This window comes from Semicossyphus pulcher, unplaced genomic scaffold, assembly GCF_022749685.1.
Source record: "Semicossyphus pulcher isolate SPU_LCO1_2020_fin unplaced genomic scaffold, fSemPul1.0.p SCAF_20, whole genome shotgun sequence".
Taxonomy (NCBI): Eukaryota; Metazoa; Chordata; class Actinopteri; order Labriformes; family Labridae; genus Semicossyphus; species Semicossyphus pulcher.
Genome location: NW_027211694.1, coordinates 20,870,295 through 20,895,291, shown reverse-complemented (window position 1 = coordinate 20,895,291; position 24,997 = coordinate 20,870,295). Strand labels below are relative to the sequence as shown.

The 24,997-nt window shown below is 41.8% G+C and overlaps 1 protein-coding gene across 1 annotated transcript; it reads left to right on the top strand.

The window, feature by feature from the left end:
- The first annotated feature begins 1,645 nt into the window (after positions 1-1,645).
- cmah (cytidine monophospho-N-acetylneuraminic acid hydroxylase) lies at positions 1,646-24,947 on the top strand. The gene is made up of 15 exons (XM_069671308.1): positions 1,646-1,659; positions 6,630-6,840; positions 8,356-8,447; positions 10,383-10,492; positions 10,660-10,850; positions 12,614-12,694; positions 13,115-13,181; positions 14,453-14,534; positions 14,848-14,985; positions 15,742-15,877; positions 16,083-16,226; positions 17,823-17,997; positions 19,801-19,917; positions 21,540-21,655; positions 24,048-24,947. The coding sequence occupies exons 2-15, from the start codon at positions 6,635-6,637 to the stop codon at positions 24,178-24,180; spliced, it is 1,788 nt and encodes a 595-aa protein (XP_069527409.1). The 5' UTR covers positions 1,646-1,659; positions 6,630-6,634; the 3' UTR covers positions 24,181-24,947.
- The last annotated feature ends 50 nt before the right edge of the window (positions 24,948-24,997 follow it).

Below are 24,997 nucleotides of genomic sequence, written 5' to 3'. Positions count from 1 at the left end.
ATGCTCTCTCTCTCTGTTTGCGTGTGTTTTGACACCCCGCCCGAACCCCCTATAGCCAGTCCACTTTGTGTCTCTCTCTTTCTTGTGTGTGCCTGTGTGTCTGTGTCTGTGTCTGTGTGTGTGTGTGTCTATGTCTGTGTGTGTTTGTGTCTATGCCTGTGTGTCTGTGTCTGTGTCTGTGTCTGTGTGTGTGTGTCTATGTCTGTGTGTGTTTGTGTGCCTGACAGCACTAATAACAACATGTAGACACAGTAAGTAAGTAAGGGAGCAGGTAACATGGTACCAGGACCGGGTGAAGTTTCGTCAAGAGAAGGGAGCGACACAGACTGGATGCACTGACACCGAAAGGTCCGCTGAGACTGACTGAAAATGTGGACGCAAACTGGAGGACTTTAAAACAGATGTTTTTATTAGTCGGTTCTATTGGCTGAGGACACCAAAGCGCGTAGAAGCTGTAATTTGGCTCTTAAAATGCTCAATTGGTATATCAAAGACAATTTCTTTTGCGTACAAGACTAAATGTTTTTATCTTTTTCATTTGCAGGTACACATCAGGAGAACAAATGATGTGCCATAATAGACTTTGTGAATACAGAGAATATTTTAATGCAGTTAAGAGCACTTCTTCTCGACCTGGTTTCAAATACATTCTCCTGTTTTGCTTTCTAGAAAACACAAAACAAACTGGATTAATTTGGACCCTCGAGTGTTTTCCGTAGTCCGTACCCGAATGTTGGAGATTGTGGAGGAGTGGTATTATGGATCACACCCCTTTGTCGATGCTAGAGACAAATTATTGATCCAGTGTTGGGTTTGAATCAAATTGCTTTTCAGTAGCTTAACTCTTTAGCGTCCTCAGAAGCTACATTTCCCCACAGCAAATTTGCTCTGGAATCATGTATACCCGCTTTGGAACCTGTTTCCTAGCCGGGAGCCAATTTAGCACCGGACACCTGCCCTGAAACTGACACCCCCCCCCGACTTTGACTGACTCTGAATAAAGTTGGTCCACTGTTAAAGAAAATAGCTTTAAAGTAGCAGGCTACAGGCTGCTGTAGCTTTATTTAATGTAGAGTGCCTGCTACATTAGCTTGCTCCAACACTGTTAACGGTCATCACTGGGAAGTGGCTCAAATAAACATGCAAATATTAATGCACTTATAGACCAAATTAACTCTACATCACCTCTCGATGTACATTATGTGCTTGTGCTTTGTTCTTGCTTCTGATCCGTCTCATTTTGGGCAGGAAATCATCTCACTGCTGGTCAAATCATCAAATATTTTGTGATAAATCAATACTGTCTAAGGCTTAAGTATAGTCCTCTGTACTTATTCTCTATTCTTCAGCTTTGCTGCGGTTATCTGCTTCTAATAGGCTATAGGAAGAAAAAACACCAAGACATCATACTCTGGTTTGCAATCTAGTTTTGCAGGATTGCGAAGATCACTGGTCTTTATGCAAATGTGAAGGCACCTCGACAGGTCTGACGAGGACAATAACAGTACGTTGAAAAAGAGCCCTTTCCTGTCAAAGTTTCACTCCATCATTTGAGGGTGGGCTCATTCACGATGTAAGTGAGCAAAGCTGAGGAGTACGTGGCATTGACGCAGAAACCAGTGTCTTCACTCTCTCGACGGACTCCGTGGTGATCAGAAGGTGAGTACACAATATCCTTACTCAAGTATCCTAATTAAGAAGTGAGTAATTGTCAAAAAAAAATCTCTATTTGAATTTATCATTAATTTTTTTTTTCTTTATTTTTACACGTTTCAGTTTAAAAATATACGATTTTAAATTCACTGTGCAATGAAAGTAAGTAAACGTACTTAAAAGCTGTATTAACGTACAAATTAAAATACTTTATCTGAATATGTACTTTATTTTTCTACTCCACCACATCTCACAGGTAAATATTGTACTTTTTAGGATAAGCTTTTAATCTGTTCTTCAAAAATTCATGAAACGAGGACGTGTTTAGAGATTTTTACAGGATCGCAACACAAAAAAGTACGATCTTTATAGCTGCAGATTAAACCAGATAACTGTATAAAGTTGTTTAAAAAGCAACATACTCATTAATGCAACCTTAATATTAACACAAGAAGAAAAAACACGCAGTCCTACCGTGGCATAAAATCCTGTTTTGCAGGATGAAAAAGCTCCGTCTGCAGCGTCTCCTCAGTTGATGAGCAAAAAATGTCTTTAAATATTACACAAAAAAATAGGTTACACTCTTTCCGTAGAGTTAAGGCAAAAACCGAACAGACAAACACATTATGTCGGAGATTTCACCGCAATTCATTTGTTTTTAATTGTTGGCCTATTTAAAAATTCCCTTTTTAAATCTGATTGACTACTTGCATGTACTGTACGCCTTATAATACGCTCCACAGACCTAAAGCGCTTTTTTCAATCTCAAGCAGTGTAAAAAAATATCATTGGAATCCTGACTATATGAACTTATATGAACCCATCTTCTCTCTGACTCAGTGACTGGTATTAGAGCACTTAGGAGGTTTTATCTTGTTTTTTATTCTTCATTTATTAATTATGTATTAGTCTATTATACGCTCTGTTATGCGTCTCGCGTTAAGTCAGAGCTGTCCACGCGCTCTCGCTGACGTGTTTACCAAGTAAATACAAGTAATTTGACACCAAACTATGAAAACGCTATGCTCTCCCTCGCCCCCGGCAAGAGAGAGAGAGAGCGAGTGCAGACGCGGTCTTTGGCAACACAGTGTTTCCTTCTAAATTGGAGGTAATATAGCTTATTTATGACACTTTTGAGGGAGAATGTCCTGATAGTCTATGAGTAACAGTCTGAGGTGGTCTGTTGTCACTCTGATATGAAATGAGTCTGTGGGAACATGAAATTACATTTTTATTCTGATCTGTTATTAGACGTTTTACGTCTTAGAATGAAAAAATCAAGGGCTTTAATGTTGAAATTTAATATCATTTAATTTATGTATTTATTTATTTATTATTGACTACTGACTGATTAATTAAATGTATGTTTAGCCACGTTCATGGGACCGGTGATTTTATTTTTAAATCAATTCTTCGGCTCTCTTACCGTAATGCTTAGTATAGGCTACGCGCACCGCAAAACAACGTGGGGGGCTAGTTTGACCGTGTTTTTCGAAGTGGAGGCTGGCCTGACTGCAGTATATTCCACCACACTGACCATTGACACCCAACAGTGTGTAGACCTATTTAGTCTCTCTGGAAGAGACCTGATTGGGACATCAGCTGTAATTGTAAAAAAAAAATAAAAAAAAATGGACCGCAGTCGTTTTATTCTTTTAGCAATAAATATAGATTTAACCCTTATGCCCTCCTCGGGCATTTTTGTACATTTTTCTCTACTTTTTTTTTTTGATTTGGCGATCTTTTGGCTGTGTTACAGCTTTTGGCATGAATTTTTGCAGGAACTTTTCTTTTAAATTTTTGAAATCCAATGTCTTTTACTCTTACATGTCTTTTATACTCTCGTGATGCATTTTGCACCCTCTGGACACCTTCGTGGCAAAAATGTACACGTACAAAAAACTTCTATAAAATCATCATACAGCAATATTTTTTTCAGATTTTTTTTTTCATAAATCACTTAAACAACTTCAGACCTTCTCAAAACTACCAAACATGCAATCATCTTCAGGATTTTAACCCTTTAAATGCCAGTTTAATTATTTGAATTATTCATTATTTATTTTAAAAAAACACAAAAAGTGAATTTTTTTTTTTTCATATAATAAATAGTAGGGAAATGTGGCTTTGGTGGTAATTAGAGTCTTGGATATGTCAAAGATTAGCAACAAAATTGATTTGATTGCATTAGTATTTTTCATGTAGTATCAGATACTCCCTCTGGACACCTTCGTGGCCAAAAGAGCCTCATTGACTTCCATTAAAACCACATTTTTGAATCTCGCTGCCATTACAGTATAAAACCATGCATTCTGTAATGTCAGCATTTCATTTAGAAGATAAGTAGTGATATTTGACATTTTTACTGTATTCCACCATATTCGACCCTTTTCCCATTGTAGGCCGATGCATGAAATTCTTGTATTTTTGCCAGTTATATTATGGAGCCATGTGACTATCAGAGGGCCCACGAGAATGATTTGTGTGTGTGTGTGTGTGTGTGTGTGTGTGTGTGTGTGCGTGTGCGTGTGCGTGTGCGCGTGTGCGTGTGTGTGTGTGTGTGAGAGAGTGTGTGAATCTGTAAGCACGCACTGATCATTTCAGGGGTCAAAAAAGGGCATCTTTTGAGGGATGTGTTTCATGTGTCTTTGAAGAGGTGCTTGAGTAAAAACATGGCCTCTTTGCTGTACTCAAAAACAAAAACAATTGTTAGTGTGTTTATGCACCTGGCAGCCAAAGATAAACATGCAGCTTGGCTGAGGGGTCATTTCATTAGTGAGCAGAGAAGGAGAAAGACCTGGAACAAAGAGAAGGAGCGAAAATGAAGAGGCATTTCAGTGCAGAAGAGGCTTTAGAAATGGTCATGCAGCCTTAATCTGCCAGCGAGCTGCAGGATTCATCTGAAGAAGACACAAGCTTCATGGGGGAGTCACTGCTGCAGAGAGCACCAGGTCACATGATGCAGGACCTGCTGGTCTGCTGCTGGAAGTGAACTAAACTAAACTAGACTAAACTAAACTAAACTAAACTAAACCCCTGAAATGATCAGTGCGTGCTTACAGATTCACACACACACACACACCCACACCCACACACTCTCACTCTCTCTCTCTCTCCCTCTCTCTGTCTCTCGCTCTCAATTCATTTATCTGTTTCTCTCAAACACACACACATACATCACATATTCAAAGCCTGGATATTTCAAATTTCATTTGTTCTGTTGTGTTCTCTTTTGTTGTTGAAGTTTTCAAAGTTGTTGCAGTCTGCACAATAAATGTTCCTATTGATGAATCAGATGTTGATTTAAAAAATATTTCTCACACACACACACACACACACACACACACACACACACACACACAAATCATTCTCGGGGCCCCCTGATAGTCACATGGCTCCATAATATAACTGGCAAAAATACAAGAATTTCATGCATCGGCCTACAATGGGAAAAGGGTCGAATATGGTGGAATACAGTAAAAATGTCAAATATCACTACTTATCTTCTAAATGAAATGCTGACATTACAGAATGCATGGTTTTATACTGTAATGGCAGCGAGATTCAAAAATGTGGTTTTAATGGAAGTCAAAGAGGTACTTTTGGCCACGAAGGTGTCCAGAGGGAGTATCTGATACTACATGAAAAATACTAATGCAATCAAATCAATTTTGTTGCTAATCTTTGACATATCCAAGACTCTAATCACCGCCAAAGCCACATCTCCCTACTATTTATGATGTGGAAAATAATTCACTTTTTGTGTTTTTTTGTAATAAATAATGAAATAATTCAAATAATTAAACTGGCATTTAAAGGGTTAAAATTCTGAAAATGATTGCATGTTTGGTAGTTTTGAGAAGGTCTGAAGTTGTTTAAGTAATTTATGTAAAAAAAATCAGAAAAAAATATTGATATATGAGGTTTTTCTGTGCGTGTACATTTTTGCCACGAAGGTGTCCAGAGGGTAGTAAATTTGAGGAGGGCATAAGGGTTAAATAAAGTTATATCGGGTCGCGCCGGGAACATGACCGGTATGCCAGTACACGGTACACTGAACTGGAGCAGACCAGAACACAAGGTGGGCTGTATGTTTCCCGCCCATGTTGGGTAAATTATATTTCAATATCAAAAAGAGAGCACAATTTTCTACAGCTTATATCGTCTAATGTATAAATTATATATATGTATATTCTATATTTATATGGAGATTTTATCTTCAATTATTTGAGCTGTGGGCGGCTGCGGCTCAGTGGTAGTCTCTTAATTGTCTCTTAATTGGAAGGTTGGGAGTTCAATCCCTGACAGCTACAGTCACATGTCGAAGTGTCCTTGGGCATCGCACTGAACCCCAAATTGCTCCCGGTAGGCAGAGCTATCGCATATGAATGTATAGACCTTTAATTCTCAGATGTACGTCGCTTTGGACTAAAGCGTCTGCTAAATGAAATTGTAACACTGTTATTCAAAATGACTTATGAGTGAATTTCACTTTGGGGATGAATAAAGTTATTGTTATTAAATCTTCCTTAAAAATGTATTTGATAATAAAAGCCATGTGAAGGATTTTCACTCTTTCTTTAACTTAACTAATTGCCTTTTATTCTCACTCATTTAAAAAATGGGATCTCACCACAATGAGAAGACTACACCTGCCTCATAACACAAAATGATCTTAGCTCCCTGATATATAAAATGAGAGTAAAATAAAATATTCATATAAAAAATCTAAATATCAAAAATCCGTTAATGCATGTGCCTCTCAAACTTCAGAATGGTGTTTCACACATCTCTCCTGAGTTCCTGCATTAATGTACACCTTTTCAAAGCAACTATCTTGTGGTTACATTAGTTTCAATTTGACTCAGCAACCTGAAAGGTCATCGTCAACTGGCTGTTTTTTTTGTTTTTGCATGGGCTTGTTTCCGAACAGCGTGATGACTCAACAGTTCAAAAGGATCTGCTTGTTTCTGTAGGTAAAATGACTTCTCAAAGAGCCGTAGTGTCTCTGTCGCTGGACGCTGAAGCGGTCGGCTCACTCAAAGAAGGAATCAATTTCAAGAAAAACCCAGAGGACGGTAAATGTTACATCATATACAAGACCAACGATGGCATTAAAGCATGCAAGAACCAATGCAAACACCAAGGGGGGATATTCATCAAAGACATCGAAGACCTGGACGGACGGTGAGATCCCAAAGTGCTGCTGTAGATCAGGAAGTGTTGTTCGGCCTTTCTGCAGAATAACAAGATGAGCTTCTATTTTAAGAAGTTAGTTAGTGTACATGCCTGCAAGTGTCTCTTTCTGTGCGTGTAGGTGTGTCTTAATGTTAACACTTTTTATTTATTTATTAGTTCTTCTCCTCGCATGCATTACTCAACCACACACGTTTACTTATTCTCTCTCCCTCTCTTTCCTTCTCTTTCTTTCTGATCTCTGCTCGCCCATTTATCTCAAACCACCCATTCCTTGTCACTATTATTATCTGTAAGTCAACTGTCTCGTTCTCACAACATCAGAGAGAACGCTAGTTAGCTTGTTAGCAGCTACGAGTCAGGCTAAAGTAAGGAAGTAAAGTTTATTTGTTATAGCACCTTTCACAGAGTGATGTCACAAAGTGCTTCACAGAAAAACACAGTACAATAATAACTACAACAATAACGATCAAAAAATGAACAAAAAACACAGAATAGAAAAATGCAATTGTACAAAATTATGTTACGTGGTCAAAAGCGAACTTTAAAAAATATGTCTTCAACTTAAAAGCATCAGTTGAAACCACAAACCGTATATGAGTTGGAAGAGTGTTCCAGAGATTCGAGGGCGCAGCCACCTTTTGTCCTCACACGAGGAACAACCCTGGTATTGGGAGCCAGTGTAGAGAGAATAGGATGGGTGTGATGCGAGTTGTCCGGCTAGTCCGAGTCAGTAGCCTAGCGACATTCTTTTGGATCAGTTGTAGACGGGCTAGGGAGGACTTATTAAGGCAGGTGAAAAGGCAATTGCAGTTATCAAGCCGGGACGAAATAAAAGCATGAATGAGCATCTCTAGCTCAGCATATGAGACAACAGATTTCAATTTAGCTAAATGAAAGAAGCTTGACTTAATATGTTGCTCAAAAAGCATTTCCTGATCAAAACTGAGTCCAAGATTTCTGATATTTGCTTTCATGTTGGATGAAAGTACGACGGCGTATTAGGGCCACATAAAAAAAAAGTAAGATTTCGAGAATAAAATTAAAAAAAAGAGATTTATGACTTTTTTTCTCGTAAAATTACGACTTAATTCTCGTCGAAATCTAACTTTTTTTTTTCTTTTATGTGGCCCTAATACTTCGTCGTATGAAAGGGAACCAAGACTCTTAGTAATCTTACGGGAAATGCTGTCAGAGGCAACATGAGGACCTCTGTTTTACCTGTATTCAACTGGACGAAGTTGTCATTCATCTAGTCCTTAATGGCAGTCAGACAGTTGTGCGAATTACTTATATTGTCATCATCAGGCTTAAAAGAGGAACTACATGTCATCAGCATAGCAATGATAAGAGATTCTCTGGAAGCTATCTGAATGAGCCTACAGAAACCAGCAGTCTCCCTGCTTGGAGGACAGAAAGTGGGAAGATGATGTTATACTGAATTAAATGCTCAGGTTCTCGCTGGTTTTTCCAGAATAATTCATTTTTTGTTTCTTGCCCTCACAGGACGGTTAAATGCACCAAACACAACTGGAAGCTGAATGTGTCATCGATGAAATATGTGAATCCACCAGACAGCTTCTTGCAGGATGAGCTCGGTGAGTTCTTCCATTATATCAGTATTTGCCTTAAGAAGTTCTTACCAGTGTGGCATTTCTCCAAGGAGATCTTTTCCTACCAGAGACAACCTTCGTCTTAGTGGGAGCGATGGTATCCATCACATTTGCAATATTAAAATTGAAGTTATCTACCAACTCATTGACCGAGACCCAGGACGGGGCAGGTGTGGAAGAGAAAACCTGGTTAAAAATGTTGCTGGTGTTTTCAGTGATACGTTTTGCTTTGGGCTCTGTCACATGCTGAGTCAGCCCAAAGTTGTCAAGAGTGCAGCACAGTTCTTTAGTCCCTCTGTCCTGTGAGCAGTCAACATTGGTGTTAACATCACCAACAATTACAGCACAGTCAAAGTCAGTGCAGAACAAAGACAGCAGTTCAATCATCAAAAAAGTTTGCACAGCATTTAGGTGGTTAATATTCAGTAAATATTCAGGGGCATGGCCCGAGGGGAATACAAAGGATAACTGCTTGAATTGTAGGGGAAGAACAGTCATTGAAGTTTCCATAGCTGTGAACGTTAACCTCAGACCAACACAAGAAGCTGTTCTGCTGTTAAACACGCCGGCGAGCGGGAGTGCGTGTTTTGATTAGTGGCTACGACTGCCTCACCCACCGATCTCTACTGCGCAGTCTCTGGCTCCAAATTGCGTCCCCATCACAAGATTTCCCAATTTCCCAAGGACGTGATTTACTCTGGGGCTTTGCCCCAAGATAGTTTAGTTTTTTAGTTCCACTTAAAGCGCTCCTCTCTGGGCCTTGCCTATTTTTCTCCTACTGTTTGTATGTTTTCTATTTTTGTTTTTGGTTTAGACTGACCACACCTTTCCTCATAACCTGATGCATTACTTAGTCAGGAATGTTCAAGTTTGATTACAAAAAAACCTGGCGATAAAACCATGCCTGTCCTCATAACGTGTGGTTGGAACAGGTTTGATGAGACACATAAATCTAGAAGGTGGGCTTTATTAATCCCAGAGGGGAAAGTCATGCACAATGATTCATAAATAACCCATGCAATCGTGAGCCAGTTAGGAGGTCTCACCTGAGGTGGAGGGGCTTGACATAATAGAAATATCTGATATGGTCCCCCCCTCGAGGCGGCGGCTGGGGGCGATGGATGGGTCAGGACATTGTGACGTGTTCGCTCAACTTAGGCAAGTAGTTTTTTGGCTTAACCAAAAAAATTGTTTCAGGTTAACCACGTTTTAGAAATGAATAAAACAGACGGGTACCTTGAAACACATGCTAACAGATGCTAATTTGTGCATCTGTTTGATATGCTACAGGGGTGACTTGACAAAGTATCGGAGTTGGACATTTATAGGACTGCAAGTTGGGGTTTTTTTTGCCGTAAGCTAACCAAACAGGCGATTACGCGTTACCTAGTAACACCTAGTTAACGTGTTATTGCCTGTGGTGCTTAAGGGTGCATTGAAACAGACAGTAAACAGATGCTACCTTGCACATTTGTACGCAATGCAAAAAGGGGGCCATATAAAGCAACTGCATCTGACAAACAGGGAGCGTTGTTTGCATCAACCAAACATAGCAGATAGTTAAACATTAAACATGTGTTAGAAAGGATGAGTGTGTTCGTATGACATACAAAAGGGGGCCGTGATAAAGCGTCAGCATTTGATGTCCTGGGGATGAAAAGTCACTTGTTGGATAAGACAAAATATTGCGTATAACTGTATATCATGCGTTTGTATGAGGATACGTTGCCTCATGAAGTCTTGCATGTGAAAGGACTCAGCTTAGCAGAGAGTTTTAGCATCGTAAACCGAAATGTTTTGGATTGATGGTTCACAACCTACAATGTTTTGTATCATTGTTGTTTAATCAAGTGAATATTTTATCTCTTATAAACAACATTGGTTACGTTGGTCTGAACGTGTTTGTTATGTCACACACAGAAGTGAACATTTTGGATGATGGGGGGCTTCAGCTGCTTGAGTTGAGCCCCATCGACCCCTGGCTGGCTGACCCTCGAGAGCCGCTGGAGCTCCAGGAAGGAGAAGTGAAAGTATGTATCCTGCCGTTGACATAGTCTGCCCTTAAAACACGTCGTACATGAATGCAGTGTAACGAACAATAAGATAGGAACAGATAAACTTTCTATACATCTATATTGTATGTGAGGAAAAATTAGCCTTGGGCAAAAGTACTACATGCATTTTTATTGACATCCAGGTGACGTACTTGACCCACGCCTGCATGGAGCTGCAGCTGGGGAAGAAGACGTTCCTGTTTGATCCCTGGCTGAGGGGCCCTGCATTCGCCCGAGGCTGGTGGCTTCTTCATGAGCCTCCAGCAGACTCGCTGGACAGAATGTGTGCAGCGGATCTCATCTACATCAGCCATATGCACTCTGACCACCTCAGGTAATCAGTGTATAGATACTCTCTTCCCTGTCATTCCCCAAAACAGTCAGAAACGCTTCCTGCAAAGCTAATACTTGACTAAAATCCTTGCGTGCAGGTTTCGCAGGTCAGGCAGGTCAGTGACACTTCTTAGCACAGCCTGGTGCATTGAAAATACAAAGACAACAAACAGCCAATATTGAACTCAAATAAAGCATGAGCTTCTAATTGTTCACACAGAAAATATGCACCCTTCCACATGCACTTACAAATCTAATGCCAGTTCAGCAAGTACACATCATGTTAAAGGGCCAGTTCGCTGATTTTCAACCTCAGTCCTATCATGCTATTATGGGGAGCTAATGCCATTATGGTAGAAAATGTTTGGCACTGTGCCGTTGGAGGACGCTATCCGCTTCTCCAATGGGCCCTAGAAAACCTCCGCCAGACTACGTAACACGCGCCATCTGGCGGAATCAAGGAGGCCGCCTCCGATCTCATGTCTCGTTCAAAATCGTCAGGTTTGAAATGTAGACTGCAGACCGGAAGATTTTTTAGACGATCCACCTGTATATTCTCGTTGTATTTTGGATTCTGTACCGCCCTGAGCCGCTGCCTGCAGTGAAAACACTGAGAGAGAACACAAGCTTTGACTGACAGTGGCTTTTTCCGGGGGCAAATTGCTCCTTTAACCTCTATGTATATGAATATATACTCTGAAAGCAGATTACACACTTTTTGGTGTTGTGTTTCTAATCCAAGTAGTATTGTTCACTAGCAAATCTGCAGACTTTGGCTGCATGCAAGAGAACAGTCTGTGTTGAGAGCAAAAGAGGCAGAACACAATCTGCTGTAATGGCGTCATGGATCCCATCGACACTCACCTGATGCCCTTACGGTAACCCTTTACTTTATCTCTACATACAGTTATCTACATACCAGTGCAGCTAACAATCTGCTGTCTGACGTTTCCCTCAAGTCCAACTCCCTCCTCACATCTCGTGTTGCTGGTCAGACTGTAAACAACGACCCGCGCAGAGAAAAGGAAGTCTCGGCCCTGAGTAGTTGGCCGTCGCTCCTAGCGGCTCTATCGCTCGCAGGCAATAGCCCGTGGGTTCTGAGACTGGTTATTTATAAGATTATGAGGGGGATTAACACCTAGTGTATAACTCAGTCACGCTATAATCATCTTCTTTGCACCCAGCAAATTAATTTAAAAACCACAAACAGTTAATGAGTCAATTCTGAGTTTATATGTTTTCTTTTTCTGTCAGGAGTTTCCCCTCGCAGTGGAAATCCTTCCTGGGCTCTGAGCACAGATTCTCTCGCACTCATGGTCTTTCTGGTTTCTGTTAAACAGCACAAGTGACGCAGGCTTTCAGAGAACTAATAACACTTCCTTTGTCACTTATATATCTTACATATCTCTTCAAGCCCACATGAAACATATAATCTTCTTCTACATCCGTAAACATGGGCGGCTGCACACTTAGTGTCAGATAGGAGGGAAGCAGTGTTTATTGTTCCTCATTACTTCACTCTCTATTTGAGTTCCGCAAGTCGATCAATTAATTCTTGCATTAATTGTCCTTCCCATATTTGTTCATTGCAATGGCAACAGGACATGCAAATGTTAGGATCTTGTTAGTTTTGACTGTCAAATACAGAAGTGCACTGCATTCTAAAGGACATCTTACAAGGTTGTTTTCTCCCAATGAGAGTCAAAATTCAATTACATTAACCTGTAGAAATTAACAAGAAGGTCTGACCTTTTTCTTTTCTAGCTACCCCACACTGAAGGTGTTATCAGAGAGGAGGCCAGATGTCCCCATTTATGTTGGGGACACGTCAAGACCCGTGTTTTGGTGAGTAAAGTGATGGAGCTCACTTTTATCATTTACACGTCTATCATTTTAAAGGATAACTTCGGCATTTCACAGCCTAGACCCTATTTTCCCATGTGTTTGTGTGTAAGTGACTAGTGGAGACAACACGTATTATAACGATCTGAGCCTGTCAGAAGCAAAAACAGGCTTTTAGTGGCTGTACTTTCGGCGTGTGCGCGGTGCCCCGTTTAGTTATAGTGTATCTCATTTGGCGGCTGCCGGCCGGTGCTTCCTCCCTGAATACTGGATCGATTTCAATAATTGTTGCTTACACACAAACACATGGGAAAATAGGGTCTAGGCTGTGAAATGCCGAAGCTATCCTTTAACATCTTTAAATGTATTTAAAGTAACCGGTAGTCCATTAATCACATGAGCCTCTTTCTCTCCATGCAAAAGGTATTTGGAGCAAAGCCAAGTCAAGCTGACCAACATCAACGTCGTTCCTTTTGGTGTCTGGCAAAATGTGAGTCACTACTACTGCTGTTGTTAGAAACATACATAGTGCAAAAAATATACACTCAGCAGCCGCTTCATTAGGAACACCTTGCTTGTACCTTTGCCGTCAGAACTGCCTTAATTCTTCCTGGCATACATTCAACAAGGTGCTGGAAACATTCCTCAGAGATGTGGGTCTATATCGACATCGCGCAGTTGCCGCAGATTTGTCGGCTGCACATCCATGATGCGAATCTCCCGTTCCACCACATTCCACAGGTGCAAGGTCCAAAGGTCAATTGGATTGAGATCTTTGAGTTCAGTGAACTCATTGTCATGTTCAAGAAACCAGTTTCAGATGATATGAGCTTTGTGACATGGCCTGTTATCCTGCTGGAAGTAGCCATCAGAGGATGCCATCAGAGCACTGTGGTCATGAAGGGATGGACACAGTCAGCAACAACACTCAGGTAGCCTGTGGCGTTTTAACGATGCTCACTTGGTCCTAAGGGGACCAAAGTGTGCCAAGAAAATATCCCCCACACCATAACACCAACCACCAGCAGCCTGAACCGTTTATACAAGGCAGGATGGATCCATGCTCTCATGTAGTTTACGCCAAATTCTGACCCTACCATCCGAATGTCATAGCAGAAATAGAGACTCATCAGACCAGACAACATTTTTTCCAATCTTCTATTGGTGCAGCCTCAGCTTCCTGTTCTCAGCTGACAGGAGTGTCACCCGGTGTGGTCCTCTGCTGCTGTCGCCCATTTGCTTCAAGGTTCGACGTGTTGTGCGCTCAGAGATGCTCTTCGGTGACAACAAGGTTATTTGAGTTACTGTTGCCTTTCTATCAGCTCGAACCAGTCTGACTATTATCCTCGGACCTCTGCCATCAACAAGGCATTGTGACCCAGAGAACTGCCGCTCACTGGATATTTCCTCTTCTTCAGACCATTCTCTGTAAACCGTACAGATGGTTGTGCATGAAAATCCCAGTAGATCAGCAGCTTCTGATTCAGCCCAGCCCGTCTGGCACCAGCGACCATGGCACGTTCAAAGTCACATAAAAACACCTTTCTTCCCCGTTCTGATGCTCGCTTTGAACTGCAGCAGATCATCTTGACCATGTCTACATGCCTAAATGCATTGAGCTGCTGCCATGTGATTGGCTGATTCAGATATTTTCGTTAACAAGCAGTTGAACAGGTGTACCTAATAAAGTGGCCGGTGAGTGTATGTTCAAAATGAAGGTTTAGAAATGCTGTAATTGATCTCTACCCTTATTTCAATCAGATTGAGGAGCACCTGAGATTCATGATCCTGATGGATGGCGTGCATCCCGAAATGGACACCTGCATCATTGTTGAATATAAAGGTGCATGCCTATTTTATTATTATTTAATATAAATTATTAAAGCTGCAGGTTAAAAACACACATTTCATCACTTCTCAATTTATAGTTAAAATGCAAGGACTTGTGGTAGTGTTTCATATCGTGTTGTGTTTAAACCCCCGGCCACTAGGGGGTGCTGTAATTTATCATCAGCTATTTGAGACTTCCACTGCAACAAAACATTGTAAATGGAGACAGGAAGGTGTAAGCTCATATCGCTGGAGTTATAAAGGGTGCAGTATCGCCTAGTTTGCAGTAAACACACAGCCCTAACTCAACTGCGTTTTGGTTGCAGGTCACATGATCCTGAACACGGTGGACTGCACCAGGCCAAACGGGGGCAGGCTACCACAGAAAGTGGACTTAATGATGAGTGACTTTGCCGGCGGGGCATCTGGATTCCCGATGACCTTCGCTGGAGGGAAATACAGTGGTGGGTTCCCTGTTTCACTGCACAGTAAAGTTTGAATCTGTTGAACGTATCATGATATAACTTCTAAATTTGACAGATTAGTCGATTCTTCATCCACTGAAAGCCAGAATAAGACAGCTTGATTGAAGTTCAGTCTAGTTGCATTGTTTACATCACAAAAGTAATGTTAGGTTGCCTTTGTGACAAAGTTAATAAGTCAGCTTTGACTTACAGTCCCTGATGGACCTCGAACTCTTAATTAATGGGTGAAAGTCCTGTGTTGGTGTGACCCACTCGCTGCCCCCGATGGCTACCCCATGCAAACCTGAAGGGCTCTCTATTTTTGTCTCGTGACTTTCTAGAGAATTTGTGTTTTCACCATGAAAAAGGATCCTCATCAACTATCCATCGGTATTATTTGTAATAATTCTATTTTAACACACTAGTTGAGAGGTCGTGATCATTTTACACCGTTCAAATTTAAAGTTTGCACCAATGTTAAGCTTACAAGGTTAACAAGCAGACCTTTGTGGCAAGTTTATTACTTCATACATATATGTAAACATAAACACATATGTATGTATGACATGTTTAAACTCTTTCCCAAATCACAGGTTGATAGATGGACGTCCTCTATTAAGTGTTACTGATCTTATATGAGCTTTAAATTGACCTGAAATAAAACACAAAGGGTGCAGTGCGCTCAGGGTGATGTACAGTATATTTTGTGTGTACGACACTGCGGACAATAAGCTGGTGCTGCGTGCCTGTTCTCAGACTCCTGGAAGGCGGGGTTCATCAAGAATGAAAGGAAGAAGCTGCTGAATTACAAAGCTCAGCTGGTGAGGTCGCTGGAGCCCCGGATCTACTGCCCCTTCGCTGGCTACTTTGTGGAGGCTCATCCATCAGACAGGTAGAGTTTGTATAGATGGGCTGGCAGGGATCTGTACTATTTCAGTGGATGATTAACAATTTACAGCCAAGAAGAAATGTGTAAGAATGGACTTGATATTCCTCTGACATCGCAGTTGAGCCGCTGATATGTTCTGTTCTGTTAATAACGAGTTATAATAGTAACTGTGCCTCTGTCTGTACTATGAATGTATGTGTGTTTACAGATACATCAAAGACACAAATGATAAAAACAGCGCAGAGGACTTAAATGCGCTTATCAATAAGCTCACATCAGACATCAAGACATGGACGCCCAAGCCTGGTGCTGTGCTGGACCTTGGCCTCGCTCTGAGAGACCCCACTAACAGGTTGATGACTGCAAATCTCTCCGTCTCTGTGTGTTATATCCCAAAGCTGACTGTGGTACAAACAACTACAACAAAACAATGAAGTGTCCAACCTGTTTCAGTTTGGCCACCATTTAACTCTCTACAGTGAGAAAATACTGCATTGACAAAAAGCCGCCTGCTGATCAGACTGGTTGGCAAACATTCCACTGCTGAAATCACATGATTGCAAAGGCAAACTTGGCAGTTATCAGTGAGTTACACTCTCTTAGCATGGCCTGATATCACCTCGGAGTGAAGCCTGACCTGATATAATCTATGATGAATCAAGGCTTCACGCAACATCTGCTTCCTAACGACTTTATTAAAAGACGCCCATATAAAAAGTGTAGAGTATGTTTAAGGATAGAGTAATGGTGCATCTGCAAGAGATCAGCCTCCCGAATTCCAGTCAAAACGTTCATTTATAATCGCCAACTTATGCAGCCTCTGTGATTCTGAACTAGGAAAGATGCACGAAAAAGGCACAGAGGAAAAAAAACAGAAAAAATAACACAACCCCAAATCACCAAGATGTTTAAGGAGGCATGGCTGGTAATGTGCGGTGGAATATTTCTTATATTTCTAATACAAATTTATCAGACTGAAGAAGCGAAGAGAGCATGCGGAAATGAGCTTTAGCCCGAAATCAATGTCTGTTTAGTCACCAGCAATCGCCGAGTGACATCGTAACACAATGGTGATCGAGCCTATGGCCCACTGATGAAAGCCTCTGTATCTGCAGTATTACAGACTGGGTGTCTGTGGCGACTTTCACAGAAAAAAATCTCAAGCGGCGCCCAGTTAGTGACGCGTTTTCCATCAGCCAGCAGTGGCTGGTCTGCCAGAGAGGGTAGGCGGAGTTAGGCGACTGCTTTTCCGGTCTCTACTGGAAATCTACTCTGGCTGAACAAACGAAGAAAAGATGGATGACTACAGAGACAGATACAACTGAAAATCTAAAGAAAAAGAAACAAACTCGACGCTCAGATGAAGCAAACAGTCTGAAAAGGAAAGCGACCGTCAGCGAAGAAAATCAAGAGTTACAACCGGAGCCAACCGTGGACGTCACACATGCAGCACTGACTGGATATCTGGGAAGTGTGCTCCTGCAATTACCGTTTATCACCACAGGTCCCGCCAAAGAGATCTAGACTGAGATCTTCTAAATCACCACATTAACATGGGGCTTAATGAGGATTTACTCACTTTTGGAGCCAGACTTGAGTGGCCACTTAGGGTACTGCAGTTTGTGCACATCAAGCTAATTTCTTAGGAGGTTGCTGCTCGCAGATCAGATTCGTTTGAAATCACAGACAACCTGCAATAACTACAAAAGATCCCAGGTAATCCTAGTCCCTTTCAAATCATGCTAAAGGCAATCTGGGCTTAAAAACAACTAAGTTTATGCGGTTAGTACAATGAAAAAATAAGAATAAAAAAGGTGGCCAAACTACAAAAAAATCAAAATAGCAATAATCTGAAATTATCCTTTGAATCCTTTTGAACATATGAAGACTTTCTGACTCTAACCTTATTTTCATGCATATATTTCCCTTACCATACTACCACACAAAGTGAGTGCATCAACAATCCCCCAGCCAGTGCAAAAATCTACAAGGACAGCTGGGATTTCGACTTGTATGTGGATGAACTGAACAGTGCCATCAGCTGTGAGATATTTAAACATCCCAGCTGGATCCAGTTTTATTACACCTGGGCAGGCTTTCAAAACTACAACCTTGTCGTGCGGGTAAATAAACTTGACAAGCAAGATTCTCTCTGTTCATCTGCGACGGGTACTTTTTCTTGGTAGTTATCTTTGGTGGAACCTGGGAAGTGCACAGACATTTTGGGAGGGGATAAAGAGACTGTGGTGGGGGGCACTCACCCCACCTACAGTCTCTGGCAAAGAAAAATGGCCAATGTGTGAATATGGTGAATTGCAAAGTAGAGAAGGAGTCAGACTTAGAGAACGCCCATGTTGTTTCTTTCAGTCAACATGTTAGAAAAATACAGCTAAGAGGGCACGTTTCGATCAAAAGCCCCCTTTAAGGGATAACTCATTTTCCCATGTGTTTGTGTGTAAGTGACGAGTGGAGAGAACCATTATTGAAATCGATCCAGTATTCAGGAAGAGAGAGAAGTGCCGTTTGTTGTGTTGGAGTACAGAAAGCGTCTTCTCGTCTTCTCTCACTCCTCTCTCATTCTTCCTGCAACAACTACGGCCTTGCGCAAGACTTGGTTACAGACAACAGCAGAGGGCATAAGGTGAAGTAGCATGGCTGCCACAGTGTTGTCAGACACGTATTATAACGATCTGAGCCTGTCAGCAGCAAAAACAAGCGCTTTTAGTGGCTGTATATTGGCGTATGCGTGGTGCCCGTTTAGTTACATTTGGCGGCTGCCGGCCGCTGCTCCCTCCCTGAATACTGGATCGATTTCAATAATTGTTGTCTCCACTAGTCACATACACACAAACACATGGGAAAATAGGTTGAAAAATCCCGAAGTTATCCTTTAAGGACTGTTTGTGCACGGCCTGGGTACTTCTTTCCTGCTTTGTTCTACTTAGGCTCGTCAGAGTCCTGACCTCGTCCCCGGCTCAGTTCATGCCAGTGACCTTTGCTGCATGTCATCTCCACTCATTTCCTGTCACCTTTCTACTGTTTTCTACTTTAAAAAAAGGATTATAAAAAGGCAACTCTCTAACTCTTTTCGTCATGCGGCTTAGAGCTTTTGATATCTCCCGTGCTGCACCCACACAATATAACGGAAGAGATTTGAAGCATTGAGAGACTTCTGTGGATAATTCACAGGGCTTTGACACAAACCCTCCACAAAGCAAGTGTCCTCAGGGAGCTCATGGCAGCTTCAATTTCCCTGAAAAGTATCGGGGCAAATGTTTTAAAATACATTAAAACATTTTACTTCTAGGCTTTGCTGTTCTCACAGGAGGCTGCACCTCTGACCTCCTGGTTTGATATTTGTTTTCCAGCGTTTTTGAAGCTTCATTCTGTTGTCTTTCAAAGGCACAGACAAAGTTAAAGAGACACCCTGAGCAGCACAGATATCTCTCTGATGACATAATGACTATTAATTAGTCAGGAGCAGTTTGTGTGCCAACAGCAGGCCGGGATAATAGCTTTGATCTGGTTTCTAATGACTTGTCATGACAGCATGTGACGCTATTTTCTGAATAATCAAATTTCAGCTCCTCAAACTAAATAGCAGAGATCATTTTTCCACATCTCACAAGCAATTTTAACACTGACTAAAGAGTAAATGAGCTTCTTTTTCACAAGAGTAGCGTCATGTTGGACCAAAGACAATCGAAATGAGAGCCAGAAGGCAAGGCTACCGTAATCTCTGCTCCTTTTCCTCTTTCCTCTTTCCTCCCAGCTCTCAGTGGTTCTTCCCGGCTGCTCTCTTTGAAAAGCTCCTGTCGTCGAACTGAACGATCTTACTCTTCTTTCTGTTTCCAACTTGTTCAACTTGTTCTGTTTCCAACTTGTTCAATCTCTGTTTGATACGGAAATGTGTATGTAAATTCAAGGTGATTGAGACGGATGATAACTTTGAGCCTCTGACGGACGGCTGCGACTACCTGGTGGACTTTGAGGATCTATCGTTCCCCAACAAGAGACCTGACAGAGAGCACGCCTACCTGGAGGTGAGACATTGTAGAGAACCATGTGAACAGCACTCAGCTGCAAAACATACCTGCTGAAGTATTTAAACGTTACACACAAAAACGAAGATTTGCTGTCTGTTTTTTATGGCTAAGAATGTATTAACCTGCAGTTAAAAGGTCATTATTAACTATAAACTGTATTAACTCTACAGTTTAAAGTTGTCTATCAGCTCCACTTCCCAAAACTAAACTGAATTTGTACCTCTGGATCAATTTAAAACTATGATCGCAAACTACTCTGCCTCTGTATGTAACTGTTTTTAATTCTGTGGTTGCCATTCTTTGCATTTATTCTGTTTTGTTGAAACCTCGACCTCATCGAAAATGAGGGCCTGCCCTCAATGATTCCTCGAGATATAAATAAATGTTGAATGAATGAATGAGTGAATGAAAAAACTGGCAGAAGCATGTACGACTCTTTTGGCGTGTTTTAAAAGTAAGATGACAAACAAGGGCACAAAGGCTGCTCTCAATGAGATTAGTGGTGTTATATGGATTGCACAGAATGACTCTAAAATGACAGAATGACTTTAAAAAATGTAAGTAATAATCTCGAAGATTTTCATTTAAATAAATGTCTGTTAAGTCACTATCTATCGCTGAATGAGGCGATTGAGCCTATGGCACACTGCTGAAAGACTTTGCAGTATTACGGACTGTGTCTGTAGTGACTTTTGTGGAAAAAATCACGACAAATCATGACACGTTTTCCATCAGCCAGCAGTGGTTGGTCTGCCAGAGAGGGTAGGCGGAGCTAAGCGGCTGCTTTTCCGCTCTCTGCAAGTGTTGCGAGTAAACAGTAATCTACTATGGCTGAACAAACAAAGAAAAGATGGATGACTACAGATACAACTTCAACAAGAAGTGAAAATCCAAAGAAAAAGAAACAAACTCGACGCTCAGATGAAGCAAACAGTCTGAAAAGGAAAGCGACCGTCAGCCAGGAAAATCAAAAGTTACAACCGGAGCCAACCGTGGACGTCACACATGCAGCACTGTCTGGATATCTGGGAAGTGTGCTCCCGTAATTAGCGCTTATCGTCATAGGTGCCACCAAAGAGAACGAAACTGAGATCTTCGAGATTTGAAATTTAAGTTGTAGAAAATGTTGTGTCATCCAACAGTTGATGTCGCTAAGACAGTCTATTACAGCTGCTAGGCTTCTAGGGATCCCAGGTCTCAGTGGAAGGTATATACGTGTGCCGTCTGCATATCAATAAATAGAGAATAAAATTGGACCTAAAACTGAACCTTGTGGTACACCACAGGTAATGTTAGTGGTGGAGGAAGAGTAGTTACCTATGGTGACCAACTTTCTAGAAGGTAAGAATGAAACCAACTAAGTGCGGTTTCCTTGATGCCGTCCCAAGTTTTAGGACACTCAATTAAAAATGGAATGATCCACCGTGTCAAAAGCTGCACTTATGTCTAAAAGATATAAAGAGAGATTAGAATATTTTAACCGTTCTGGCATCTCGACCAAAACTGGTTAATGTTTGACAGGATTTACAAACAATGGATAAAAGAATAACTGACTTGATGTTTTGTCGCTCTCTTTGACAGAGCAGTAACCCTGATGTTTCTGTGTTTCCTCCTCACAGGTTAAAAACCGAATCGGGGTGATGAGGTCTGTAGTGCTGCATGGCCGTCTCTGGGATGATCTGTATATCGGCTTCCAGAACCGCATAAGCCGAGACCCTGATATCTACCACCACAAGTAGGCACACTATGTCATTCATTAAAAAAAATATCCAATGCAAGTAAAAAGATTGTGGTTTGGGTTGATATATGTGCGTCAGAACCGCTGAATTACGTTCATTGGTTACACCGTCTTTTGGTTTCACAACGGACCTGAAACCTGGTCTCTTGGGGTAAAGGTCCTGTGTTTGTTTGACCCATCCATTTCCCCCTAACTCATACTCTATACTACTTCACCTGATCAGCTTTTCTCTGATAGTACCTGCCTAAGCCTCAATTGGTCGCCACTTAACTATAAGCATAAATATGGGTTGTAAAAGGGGTGACAAAGACGATCTTTGTCATGCGTGGAGACTCACATTTACACTAAATTAATTTCTAACATTTAAATCGAAGACTTCCATTTCAAATTCTGGCACTAACACGATCCTGAATCCCACTAATGATCGGCGTATTTTAGAAGAAGATAGTAAGTTTCAAACTATTGGCATTTTGGATATTGGCAAAAATCAAATATCGTGCATCGATTCTTCCGATGTTTCAAATGCAAGCACACTTAGGTTTAATGCTCGTCTTAATATTCTATAATACATTATGTAAACTTTGGAACCTTGTGATACAATAGGTTTTTTGTCTAATCAAACTTTGCCAAATTGCTCTCCTAGCTAATATGGAGCACAATCAGCACAATGTATGATCAGTTTTAACATTATAAACACCTGCCGGATATTGCGTAGGTCCCCCTTTTGCTGCTAAAACAGCCCTGACCCGTCGAGGCATGGACTCCACCAGACCTCTGAAGGTGTGCTGAGGTATCTGGCACCAAGACGTGAGCAGCAGATCCTTTAAGTCCTGTAAGTTGCGAGGTGGGGCCTCCATGGATCAGACTTGTTTGTCCAGCACATCCCACAGATGCTCCATTGGATTGAGATCTGGGGTCCATTTCAGAAAGGAGGTACCATAAACCCTCAGTCTAACCCGGACTGTGGTTTGACTTACTCTGAGCTGAAAGTCGCTGGCTTTTTGGTTTCAGAACAGCTGATCAGAGTTACTTCAATCAACTCTGAGTAGGTTCAGCCGGAGTTAAGTGCGTGCACGCTGACTATAAAAAGCCAGCATTAATGGAGCCCCGATACCACGATTCACCATGGCAACGGTACACAAAAAGAGGTCCTACTACATCACACCAGCGGAGCTCGAAATCCTCATGCGGACGTTCAGCGAATACGAGCATGTTTGTAGAAAAATAAAGTAACACAGCTGCAGCTGCAAAAGAGAGAGAAGCGGCGTGGGAAGAAACTGCTGCTCGAGTGAACACCTAAGTTTCAACTGGTCTATTTATTTAATACCCACAATACCCGCTTTTTGAAATGGACCCCTGGGGAATTTGGAGGCCGAAACAACAACTTGAACTCGTCGTCGTGTTCCTCAAACCATTCCAGAACCATGTCTGCAGTGTGGCAGGGTGCGTTATCCTGCTGACAGAGGCCACTGCCATTAGAGAATACTGTTTCCATGAAGGGGTGTACTTAGTCTGCAACAATGTTTAGGTAGGTGGTACGTGTCAAAGTAACATCCACATGAATGGCATGACCCAAGGTTTCCCGGCAGAACATTGCCCAAAGCATCACACTGCCTCCGAGGGCTTGCCTTCTTCCCACAGTGCATCCTGGTGCCATGTCATCCCCAGGTAAGCGGCACATACGCACCCGGCCGTGCATGTGATGTAAAACAAAAAGCGATTCATCAGACTCCGTGGTCAAGTGGTCCAGTTCTGATGCTCACGTGCCTACTGTTGGCTCTTTCGGCAGTGGACAGGGGTCAGCGTGAGCACCCTGACTGGTCTGCGGCTACGTGGCCGCTTACGCAACAAACTGTGATGCTCTGTGTGTTGTGACACCTTTCTATCAGAACCAGCGTTAACTTTTTCAGCAATATGAGCTATAGAAGCTCTTCTGTTGGATCAGACCACACGGGCCAGAATTCACTCCCGACACTGAGCCTTGGCCGCCCATGACCCTGTCGCAGGTTCACTAGTTTTCCTTCCTTGGACCACTTTTGGTCGGTCCTGACCGCTGCAGACCGGGAACACCCCACAAGAGCTGCAGTTTTGGAGATGCTCTGACCCAGTCGTCTAGCCATCACAGTTTGGCCCGTGTCAAAGTCGCTCACATCCTTAAACTTGCCCATTTTTCCTGCTTCCCACACATCAACTTTGAGGACAAAATTTTCACTTGCTGCCTAACAAATCCCACCCACTGACAGGAGCCACTGTAATAAGATTGCTGTGAAGATGTTATTCACTCCACCTGTCAGTGGTCATAATGTTATGGCTCATCGGCGTATACGGTAGCTTAAAAGTCAATAAGATTGCCGTGTATGACAAATGTCTCTGTCCTGTCTGTTTCTAGGTTCTGGAACCACTTCCAGACAGAGCTACCACTCAGCAGACCAGACTGGGACCAGTTCCTGCAGCAGGTTCCTCTCGTGGAGGACACGCCACAAGAGGAGCCAAGCTCAGGGAGCAACTGTACACTGTCATGAATATGGATTATTCAGAGGTGTTTAATTTACGACAACCCTCGTGCCAGCCAGAGCTTGTCACTGATCATCTGATAACAATGTTGCGTGATAAAACAAGTTTATATGAAGAGATAAGAAGGTGGGATATAACAATCATCGTGGCTCCATCGAGTCCATCACTGATCATGTGGGTTTTATTATGTTTACGACTAAGAGCATTTTAAGTTCAATGAGCCCATCTAAGGTGTCAATAGTGTGCTAAAGCTACTTCTAGTTTACCTGGACAGTTACCTGTTTACCTGTATAATAATTTATTGGTGTGGATTATGTATAAGGATAAGTTATAAGTGCATACTGTAGAGGGAAAACGGAACAATGTGTATCCTTGTTAGCAGAAGCACTAGTGTGTCATCATATTATTAATCACTACTAATAAGTGTGTAACTACTAATAGCGATGGGTGGGATAATGAGTCATTAAATTATATTAAATTATAACTAGGAAGATAATCTAAAACTGTGTGGCTCTGTGTCGATTACAGAAGCCTCAATTATGTATCATCACGCTTATAAGGGAAGCAAACGTAGCATTGACATGTCGCAGCAAAAATCAAAACAGGTCAGAGTGAGTAAGTTTCATCGACTCCCGAATGATCGTTTGTTTTCCACTTCTCACATGCAGTTTGTGCAAACTACGAATCCAGTTAGAACGACCTTTCGCACAATGCTACACCAGAATTATAATGCGAACCTAGTTCATACACTGTATTTTACATGAGGGTCTATACAACTGGAGCTCATTTGTAGCTCACCATTGTAGCTCACTTTTAATGCATAGA

What these genes read in the sequence shown, in the direction of transcription:
- cmah (XM_069671308.1), top strand. Translation starts at nt 6,635, where the DNA reads ATGACTTCTCAAAGAGCCGTAGTGTCTCTGTCGCTGGACGCTGAAGCG. An exon ending in CTTTTGGTGTCTGGCAAAAT is followed by an intron (nt 13,182 to 14,452) that starts GTGAGTCACTAC and finishes TATTTCAATCAG; the next exon opens with ATTGAGGAGCACCTGAGATT. An exon ending in GAGGCTCATCCATCAGACAG is followed by an intron (nt 15,878 to 16,082) that starts GTAGAGTTTGTA and finishes GTGTGTTTACAG; the next exon opens with ATACATCAAAGACACAAATG.